Here is an 11,082-nt window from a genome sequence, read left to right as displayed (position 1 = left end):
CGACTGCAGCCGATGGCCCTCACACCCACAAAGCAGGTGGCCAGACCCAGAATGTGGGCTCCAGCGGCCACAGGCGAGGCTCAGGGCTTGCTAGCCACCAGCACGGCGGGAAGATGCCTTTTGTCCCCCGCCTTCAGCACGATCGAGATCACAGCCGGAACTCGGGCGACAGGGCAGGCACGGGGAGGAGCAGACGCCCGGCGCCCACGGCGGGCCTCGGGGACAGCACCCCCGCGGATGCACAGTGAACGTCTGTTGGGTAGGTGAGCGGGCGGTCGGGCCCCGAGGGAGGAGCCGGAGGAGACAGAAGGGAGGGAGCCACGACGCGTCCCCCACTCCCCAGCCCCCGCGAGTCTCAGCGAGCCTGACTCTCCATGGCCCATGGCTGGGCGCTGCCGAGGTCCTGTAACACAGTAGCTCAGACCTGGGGCCTTATCAACCACAGTGTATTTCTGGCAGCTCTGGAGGCACCGTCGGGGTCTGCTGAGAGCCCCTTCCAGGCTGCACACCTCTTGCATCCCTCCAGCCTCTTCTTATGAGGGCGCGAATCCCATTCACGAGGACACCACCCTCAAGACCTCATCGCCTCCCAAAGACCACACCTCCTGGTACCATCACACCAGGAAGAGGGTTTCCACATAGGAACTGGGGGACACAGCCCAGGGCAGGGATGCAGGATGGGGGGGTTGAGGAGGAGCCCTCCCCTCTCTCCCTCTCTGGCGCTGTTCTCTGGGAGGGAGACCATGCCAGAGAGCAGGTCCTCTGCTTCCCCTGGGACTACAGCAGGGGAGGCTCAGACGCCGAGCCGGCTCGCACCTCCTGTGTGCCCCCATGTGACGCTGAGGGCACACGGTGCTAATAAAGTCTCCTTAGACTCACCTCCCTGACTGCCTGCGTATCCAGGGGTGGGACTCTCAGGACCCCAAGTTACACCTTTGGGGTTGGCCAGTTCCAAGAGCTCAGGGCAGACACTTGCGGGCAGCAGAGACCTGCCCCGCCAAGCACCCAGCAGCAGGTGGGGGCCTGGCCTTGGTCTTGCTCGTCCTGGGAGGAACTGGTGGTGGGTCTCAATTCAGTAACTCCTACCTTCATGACACGGACTCTAGGCCTCCCCCCTAAAATGACTCTTGAATGAGGGGAATTGTGAGATGAACTTTGTGACTATCCCCAAATGGGGTAGCCCCAGTAGGTAGGAGTAAGGAGGACCTGTCACCTGGGCGGGGCTGATCCCAGCGGAGATTTATTTTACTCTAACTCCTTGGTCTCTGACAATGGCTACCCTGGTTTGGACATAGTACCCCACTGTCACTTTTGAGGGCTTCCTGATACAGCCACACCCTTAGATAGACGTCAGTTCCAACTTGATTTATACATTTAATGATCCTAAAGATACAAAAATGCCCACAAGCACTTTCCCCGGAACTAGACAAACTGATACTAAAGGTCTTATGGAAACATACACGTGCCAAGGAAAGTTCAGAAAATTAAAAAAAAAAAAAAGAGCTCCAAGGAGGGAGTAGCCCCAGCCAGTATTAAAACTTACTGGGGGAGGGGGTGCCTGGGTGGTTCAGTTGGTTAAGGGTCTGCCTTCAGCTCAGGTCATGATCTCGGGGTCCTGGGATCAAGCCCCATGTCGGGCTCCCTGCTCAGCCAAGAGTCTGCTTCTCCCTCTCCCTCTGCTGGTCCTCCTGCTCATGCTCTCTGTCTCTGTTTCTCTCTCTCAAATAAATAAATAAAATCTTAAAAACAAAAAACAAAACAAAACAAAACTTACCAGGAAGCCAGAGCCTTACGGGCTAAAAAATAATGAAAATCTAAATGTGATCAATCAGCAATTGCAAGCTAAGCAGAGAGCCAGGGGGCCTTCTTGGTAGCACACAAAGAGGCTCCATCTCCTGCAGCCAGAGGGCAGAGGAGAAAGAGGACCCAGTCCAGAAATGCAGCATGCACACAATGGTTTTTTTATAATTTGTCAATTTAATTTTTAATTAAAAAAAACTGTGGTTGAGATGTAATTCACACACTATGAATTTCGACTTTTTTAAAGTGTACAACTCAGCGGTTTGGGGATAGTCACAAAGTTCATATTTAGGATATTCACCAGGTGAGCCATGTCACAAGGGGCATCCATTATCCTAATTCCAGATCATTTTCATCAGCCCCAAAAGAAACCTGAATCCCATTAGCAGTCACTCTGCATTCCTACCACTCCTTCCCCCCTAATCCCTGGCCACCACTGATCTGCTTTCTGTCTCTGTTATCGACACTTCGTACAAATGGGATCACACCATATTTGTCCTTTTGTGTCCGGCTTCTTTCACTCAGCATCACGTGTTCAAGGTGCATCCATGTTGCGGCTTCTATCTCCGTGCTTCATCCCTTCTTATTACTGGACAATATTCCACTGTATGGAGAGACCACGTTGTGTTTATCCAGTCATCCATTGGTGGGTGTTTGGACTGTTTCCACTTATGGCCATTATGAAAGAACGCTGCTGTGAACGTTGGTATATGATTTTATGCAAACATATTTTCGGGGCGCCTGGGTGGCTCAGTCGGTTGAGCGGCTGCCTTCGGCTCAGGTCATGATCCCAGGGTCCTGGGATCGAGCCCCGCATCAGGCTCCTTGCTCAGCAGGCAGCCTGTTTCTCCCTCTCCCTCTGCCTCTGCCTGCCGCTCCCCCTGCTTGTGCTCTCTCTCTCACTATCTCTCTCTCTGTGTCAAATAAAAATAAATAAAATCTTTAAAAAAAACAAAACAAAACAAAAAAACATATTTTCATTTCTCTTGGGTGTATATACCCAGGAGTGGAATTGCTGGCTTATATGATAAGTCTGTATTTAGCCATGACGACCCACCCTAATGTGTCCCATAGCACTGTACCACTCACACCACCTCAGCAATGAGTGGGGCTTCTCTGAATCCTCCCCAACACTTGCTATTGCCTGTCATTTTGATGATAGCCCCCCCCAGTGGGTAATCAGGTCTGCGAACTAAGGTCAGGACCCTGCGTGGGAAAGAACGGGACTCTGACACACAGCCGGGGGACATACGGGGTGGAGCCCCCAAAGATCTTGAGTCCCCAGATTCCTCTGAACCCTCCAAGCTGCACCCCTCCCGTTAAAAACTAGCACCTCCCCCCTTACAAGGAGACCCTGCAGAGGCCTCTCTTCTATAAATCATCCCCCGCCCCCATGACCTGCACCCACTTCCCCTCCTGCCTGGTGAGTAGGACTAGGGCTAAGTCCCAGAAGAACCCAGCCAGGGATGCTGGGCCGAATAAGGGAAAGATGGACCTGTACCCCAAACAGCCGGACAACCCAGCCGGCGTGTACCAACAAAAGCCAGGTGGGTATGAGTGGGAGTGGACCCAAGGGTGCTTGATCAAGGGGCTGCAGTGTAAGACCGGATGAGGAAGAGTTTATTGATTTGGAAGTCTCTCCTGGAATTCAGGACTTCATACGCAGTCCAGGAGCCCAGAAGGTGCAAGCTTGCTGCTAGCAGAGCTTCTAGAAAAATGGGAAAGGTTAAGAGCTGTGCTGAGTGAGATTTGAATGACAATATTGCCTGAAGGATGGGGGAAGATGGGGCTCAAAGGTCAGAGAGGTGGGCTTGAGGGGGTGGATATGGCACATAAGGCCAGAAGGGCCACCGAATTATCTCCCATGGAAAAGCAGAGAAGGCACCTTTACCGGGGCTGAGGAATCGGCTAGTGAGCAGACCCAGCATCACTAAGAAGCTCGAGTGGCCCCCTCCATAGAAGACATCATGGTCCCCTGAATAGCACTGGGGTTGGTGGGACCATGAAATAATATCAGCCATGAGACAACGCTGACCCATCAGGTGGACACAATTCTCCTGTAAAGGGTAGGGTCGAGGGGGCAGCCGGGAGGCCCTGAGCCCCAGAGAGTTAAAGAGCTAGTCATAAAATAGGGCGTCCCTAGGAGCAGACTAAATGGGCCACAAACCAGGAACTACTCAATTTGCACCATCAAAATACTTTGAAGACAGATAATTAGGACCCAGGGAACTTCCCCCCAAAATGACACCATCCCTTCCCCAGTGCTTCCCAGGGACCCTGTCTGTGACCCATGACAACTCCAGAAAACATATGATCCTAGAGCCGGGTGGGGGTGGGGGTGGGGGGAGGAGGCTATAAAGATCAGCATTAGAATAACTATTAAAAATTGAATATAAGGATCTATTCCTTATATGTGCTATAAGAAATGATAGCATTGTATCAAGGTTAAAATTCTAAATCACATCACTACTCTGTGTTTCTGTAACAAGATATCCATGTGCTTAGGGGATACATATTGAAGTATTTAGGAGGAAAGAGGTCTGGGCGATTTTGACATGTCAGTATGGGTTCATCAGTTCTAACAAACGTTCCAGTCTGGGGGGAGGGGATGTGGATGGTGGGGGGAGGCTGTGCATAGGAGGGCAGGGGGTCTCTGGGAAATCTCTAGGCCTTCTGCTTAATTTTACTTTAAAATACAAAGTCTATTTTAAAAAGAGAGAGAGAGAGATGGGGCACCTGGGTAGCTCAGTTGGTTAAGTCTCTGCCTTTGGCTCAGGTTGTGATCCCGGGGTCCTGGGATCAAGCCCCGCATCTGGGTTCCCGCTCAGCGGGGAGTCTGCTTCTCCCTCTGCCTCTCTCCCCAGCTTGTGCTCTCTCTCTCTCTTTCTCTTCTTCTCTCTCTCAAATAAATAAGTGAAATCTTTAAAAATAAGAGAGTAAAGGGGCATAATATCTGCAACATGCACTCAAATAGCAATAGTGTAATAATACCAATAAGATGTCCATGTGGAGAGAATGAGGAACCAATGCAGTAAAATATTCTGGGGGAAGGGCATAAGAGATTTCTTTATACTCATCTTGCACGTTTTCTCAGGGTTTTAAATTATTTCAAAATAAAATGTTTTAAAAATAATAGTAAAGCTTGGACTTTGGGATCAGGTCATGAGGAGTTAGAACCTAGCCAGACAACCTACAAGCTATGTGACTTCCCACCTCTCTCTCCCTGCCTTCCTGTTCTCCTCCAGAAAAGGAGCCTGCTGGCCCCTGACCAGCCTACCTCTAGATGTGGCAGGAACAGGCCTAAGGACAAGGAAAGACCCTTACTGGGTGGATGTGGTAGTTAAGATTCTCCGGAGAACAGAAACAATGGGATGTATAGATCCAATTCAGGAATTGGCTTGTGCTGTTGTTAAGGCTAGCAAGTCCAAATTCAGTTGGTCATTGTGGGGTGTGTGTGTGTGTGTGTGGCTGGAGACCCAGAAAGAAGTTGATGTTGCAGCTTGAGTCTGAAGGCCATCTGCTGGTGGATTTCCTTCTTCCTCAGGAGAGGGCAGTGTTTTTTCTATTAAGGCCTTCAACTGATTGGACAAGGCCCACCTGTGTTATAAAGAGTATTCTGTTTTATTCAAAGTCTACTGATTGAAATGTTAATCTCATCTGGGGGGGTTGTGGAAAGCCTTCACAGAAAGATCTAGAATAATGTTTGACCAAACATCTGGGTACCATGGCCCAGCCAAGTTGACATACAAAATTAATCATCACAGAGAAGGGCAGGCAGAGAAGGGCCCTGTTCTTCCCACATCTCAGGGATTTTTTTTGCCTTCTGTATTATTTTTTTAAAATTTTTTTATTGTTATGTTAATCCCCATACATTATATCATTAGTTTGAGATGTAGTGTTCCATGATTCATTGTTTGTGCATAACACCCAGTGCTCCATGCAGAATGTGCCCTCCTCAATACCCATCACCAGGCTAACCCATCCTCCCACCCCCCTCCCCTCTGGAACCCTCAGTTTGTTTTTCAGAGTCCATCGTCTCTCATGGTTCGTCTACCCCTCCGATTTCCCCCCTTCATTCTTCCCCTCCTGCTACCTTCTTCTTTTTTTTTTCTTAACATATATTGCATTATTTGTTTCAGAGGTACAGATCTGAGATTCAACAGTCTTGCACAATTCACAGCGCTTACCAGAGCACATACCCTCCCCAGTGTCTATTACCCAGTCACCCCATCCCTCCCACCCCACGCCCCACTCCAGCAACCCTCAGTTTGTTTCCTGAGATTAAGAATTCCTCATATCAGTGAGGTCATATGATACATATCTTTCTCTGTTTGACTTATTTCGCTCAGCATAATACCCTCCAGTTCCATCCACATTGTTGCAAATGGCAAGATCTCATTCCTTTTGATGGCTGCATAATATTCCATTGTATATATATACCACATCTTCTTTATCCAGTCATCTGTCGATGGACATCTTGGCTCTTTCCACAGTTTGGCTATTGTGGACATTGCTGCTATAAACATCGGGGTGCACGTACCCCTTCGGATCCCTACTTTTGTATGTTTGGGGTAAATACCCAGTAGTGCAATTGCTGGATTGTATGGTAGCTCTATTTTCAGCTTTTTGAGGACCCTCCATACTGTTTTCCAGAGTGGCTGCACCAGCTTGCATTCCCACCAACAGTGTAGGAGGGTTCCCCTTTCTCCGCATCCCCGCCAACATCTGTCATTTCCTGACTTGTTAATTTTAGCCATTCTGACTGGTGTGAGGTGGTATCTCATTGAGGTTTTGATTTGGATTTCCCTGATGCCAAGCGATATTGAACACTTTTTCATGTGTCTGTTGGCCATTTGGATGTCTTCTTTGGAAAAATGTCTGTTCATGTCTTCTGCCCATTTCTTGATTGGATTCTTTGTTCTTTGGGTGTTGAGTTTGATGAGTTCTACCTTCTGTATTATTTTTTATTGCTAGACAGAGGCAGCTGGTGGGAGCCCTCTGGGGGTTTCATTTTCATAGAGCTCTGGATGGACTTGCACATCCCCTCTGGCCTGTGCACTTCTGGGCCCGTGTCCCACCCTTGCTGGGCCGGGTAGGTGCCTGCTGAGGCCCCGCAAGTATTGACAAGCATGCTGAGGAACTGGGCACAAAGAAGCTCCCGCCTTCTGACACTCTGGGACTTGTATGTGCCCAGTGATGTGTCGTGGAATGTTGGTGTGTTTGGTGGGGTCCGGAGCCGACGGCCAAGAAAGAATTCTTGAGAGGTCTTTGGTGCAAAAATGGTGGTTTTGTTAAAGCACGGGGACAGAACCCCTGGGCGGAAAGAGCTGCTGCCCCGGGACTGTGAAGGGCAACTGATTATATACTTTGGGGTTGGGGAAACTGAAGCTAAGGGAAGTTCCAAAAGGATTTTCCAATGCTGAAGAAGACTCACAGCATCCTGGAGGCCTTGCCATTGTCAAGCTAAGGTAGTTTTTCCCTCTAGCAAAGCATTAACGTTAAGACAGTTGGGAGTTTCCTGGAGGAACGTTATATTCCACCTGCCTCAAGTATTTGTCAGGCTTCAGGTTAGAGGGTATTTAATTTTATCTCCATTTCCTTCTGCCTTTGTGTCCCACATCACGCACCGGCAGAACTAGAACCTGAGTCTGGCTCAGATTTCGCCTTTCCGTGTGTCCCTGAGCAAATCAGTCCCCTCTCTGGGTCCTTTTCTCCTCGCTGCTCTCATCGACTCTGACTTCCCAGGCCCTGGAGACAAGGGTGTTAAAAAGGAAAAACCAAGCCCCAAATGCCCCCCATGACAGCAAACCGAGACTTAATTACATTTTTGACCTATGCCTGGAACGTGACCTTTGAAGAGTCAGCCTGAGATTTCCCCATCAGCACTAGTGATGTCATCTGCTGGATAAACACTCTGCCGGCCCAGTTCCTTGGACCCAAAAAGATGTCCTGGCCTGAAACGGTCCTTTCTTTTCCTATTAACAGCTTCTTGCTCCACCCTCCTTCCTATAAAAACCTTCCATTGCGTAACAACTTCTGGAGCTCTTTCTACTTTCTAGGTGGGATGCTGCCCGATGTATGAAGCACTTAATGAAGCCAATTAGATCTTCAAATTTATGCCATTGAATTTTGTTTTTTGACAAGGGGAAAAGGGAAAGAGCCTCGAAAGATGGCCTCAATCCCCTGTAAAAAGATGATTTGCGGGGCGCCTGGGTGGCTCAGCCGTTAAGCGTCTGCCTTCGGCTCAGGTCATGATCCCAGGGTCCTGGGATCGAGCCCCGCATTGGGCTCCCTGCTCTGCGGGAAGCCTGCTTCTCCCTCTCCCACTCCCCCTGCTTGTGCTCTCTCTCTCTCAAATAAATAAATTAAATCTTTAAAAAAAAAAAAAAAAAAGGACGCCCAGGGAGGAGCTGACTGGCCGGCTGCCCACCCTGCAGGGGTGGGCAGAATTCTCTACGAGGAAGTCAGCTGGGAGCATTCTGTGAGTTTCGGTTTCTAGGCTCTCGCCTGGTGATTTGCAGTTTCCTGGTTCTTGAATGTGAGTTTTGGTTTCCTGGCTCCGGGTAAGGGAGTGGCTCCTTCTCCTTTCCCTTCCGTCCAGTTAGCCGTCACCGCCGCCACCAGGAGCAATGGGGATCTGGGTGTCGCATCTGTACTCCGTGCAGCCCGAGAAGCTGGATGAACTGATCGAGAACTCCCTGAGGCCCTATGGAGAGTGTCAGAAGCAGATCGATGACACGGTGAACACCATCTGTAACGTCCTGCAGGAAACGGAGCAGATCTCCCAAATGATAAGTGTTGTGCAAGTGAGTGGACGGCTGGGGGTCAGGGCTTCTGGGAGCCTGGAGGTTCCATGGCCACCGGAAGGAGGAGTGACGTGGTGCTCAGTGCCTTCCGGGTGACAGGCTTTGGGTGCACAAGACATCCTCTTGCCCTCGCCACCCTCGAGGGAGGTGATGGAGCATGGGTTTAGGAGCAGCTCTACCTTGACTACTGTGCACCCCGGGGCAGGTTACTTAACCTCTCTGTGCTTCAGTCTCTGAATCTGTAAGATGAGAGAGGAAGAATAATCCCAGACTGTAATGAGGCTATAATGTTCTTGGTATAGGGCCATAGTTAGTGCTCAATAAATGAGCTGTGATTCCTCACCGTCATTGTTTCTATCCTCCCCATGTCACAGAGGAGTAAACTGAGGGCTGGGTGATTCAGTAAAACTACCCAAAGGTCGCTCTGTGGTTTCTCAATGGCAGGAGGGGGTGGCTCTCATCAGGTAGAAGTGTTTGGTGCTAGGGGTACAAATCCCAGGGCTGAGGCTGAAGATTCCGGGCCTCTGGGGGTAGGAAAAGGAGCTGGGAAGGTGCCAGGTGGGAGAGAGTTAGAGGTCCGCCAGCCCCGGAGCCCTCCTTCTCTGCACGCACCGTGCCTCCTGGCGGCCGCCTCATGCATGCCCAGCAGCCCTGGAAGTAAAGACACCTGGATACTTGGTATCCCTTGGCCTTGGCCCAGATGAGGAAACTGAGGCACAAGGAAGCAACTTAGCTGGAGGCAGAGCTGGACTTTAAACCCAGATGCTCTGCTTGGGAGCACACGCCCCGAACCACTAGGCCATCCCGCCTCTCGATACGGTTCACTTTTTCCTAATTAAAATAAAACATAGGAAAAGGGCACTGATGTAAGTGTGCATCCCGATAGATTTTTCACAAACAACACACATGTGTCACCTACACCCAGATGGAGAAAGGAAACCTTCCCGGCCCCAAGAGCCCCGGGACCCACCATCTAGTCCCTACCCCCAACCCTGCCCTAACCACTCTCCAGACTTCCGACAGCATAGATTCGTTTTGCCGTTTTTTTTTTTTTTTTTAACTTGGCATAATTGTAGGGTGACCAACCCCATGCTGGTCTGCCCAGGACTGAGGGGTTTTCTGTGCTAAAACTGGGAATGTCCCAGGAAAACCAGACAGGTTGGTGGCCAGATGTAAATGAAATCATGCACGGTGTAGCTTTGTTGTGTGGCTTCTTTGACCCCATCCTGTTTATGAAATGGATATTGTTGTGTGCGGGCGTCTGTTTACCCTTTCAACGCTGGGTAGTTCTCCAGCGTGCGAGGACACCACATTTGTCCACCCTATTGCTGATGGCCATTGCTCATATGAGAGGTGCTCCTACGGGCATCCTGATGCAGGTCTTTGGGTGGACAAATGGACGCCTGGCGACATTTGAGGCTTTGGCTTGATTTGAGAAATACTATGGCCTGCTGGGGCATCCGGGGACCCCAAAGGGTCCAGAGTCTCACATCTACGTCTCTGTCACTGGCAGGGCGGCTCCTATGGCAGGAAAACCATGTTGAGGGGCAACTCCGATGGGACGATTGTCATCTTTGTCAGTGACCTTGAAAAGTTCCAGGATCAGAAAAAAAAACAAGATAAAATCCTCAACAAGATCTGGCAGTGTCTGAAAGACTGTCAGCTCACAATGAAGCTGCCGGCCAAAATGGAGGTCCAGAGGTTCCAGAGTGGGCTCACCCTCCAGCTGTCCACAAGATGGCAGAGCATCACTTTTGAGGTACTGCCTGCCTACAACCCTCTGGGTGAGTTGCTCCTGGGTGTGTGAAGAGCACTGGTCTGGAGAGGTGTGCTGAGAGAGCAAAGCCGAAGAAAGGGGTGGCAGACAGCCATGGGGCTCCTCGAGGCTGGGGATGGGATAGACACCACTGGTATGTTCCAAAGCCAGGGACCACATACCTTCAAGAGAGGAGGTCCCTCCTGCCGGAGGCTTACTCTCTTCTCTAGAACATTTCCCCCACCTCCTAACTGACTTTGGAGAAAATGTCCTAGATTCCAGAATCTAGAGCAGAGTTTCTCCAACTATGACATGCACACAAATCACCAGGGAACCTTGATAAAATGCAGGTTCTGATTCAGGAGATTGGGGCAGGGCCATGGACTCCTGTATGTCTAACCAGGGCCATGCTGCTGCTGCTGGTTCACACACCACCCCCTGGGGATTTAGACTAGAATAAATGTTGGTTAGAAGAAGAGGATGGGGCAAACATCTGGGAAAAGTTCAGCTGGGGCAGGCATTTGGAGTCTGCCTCCTGACTAGGTCAACATTAAGGCAACTGGTTGGAGGAATGGATGGTTGGTTGGATGGACGAATGGACAGACAAATGGACAGATGGACGGATGGATGGATGGGTGATAGATTGGATGGATGAATGGTTGGATGGAAGGAGGGAAGGAAGGAAGGAAGGAAGGAAGGAAGGAAGGAAGGAAGGAAGGA

General features: G+C 50.2%; 1 protein-coding gene across 1 annotated transcript in view; it reads left to right on the top strand.

Moving 5' to 3' along the window:
• The first annotated feature begins 8,396 nt into the window (after window positions 1–8,396).
• OAS2 (2'-5'-oligoadenylate synthetase 2) overlaps window positions 8,397–11,082 on the top strand; it is a 17,509-nt gene continuing 14,823 nt past the window's right edge. The window contains 2 exon segments of the mRNA XM_044921114.1: window positions 8,397–8,600; window positions 10,120–10,390. Coding sequence (XP_044777049.1) covers window positions 8,430–8,600; window positions 10,120–10,390 — 442 coding nt within the window. The 5' untranslated portion in view covers window positions 8,397–8,429.

Source organism: Neomonachus schauinslandi, chromosome 14 (genome assembly GCF_002201575.2).
Source record: "Neomonachus schauinslandi chromosome 14, ASM220157v2, whole genome shotgun sequence".
NCBI lineage: Eukaryota > Metazoa > Chordata > Mammalia > Carnivora > Phocidae > Neomonachus > Neomonachus schauinslandi.
The sequence above is the reverse complement of the archived record's forward strand: the minus strand, read 5'-3'. Positions and strand labels throughout refer to the sequence as shown.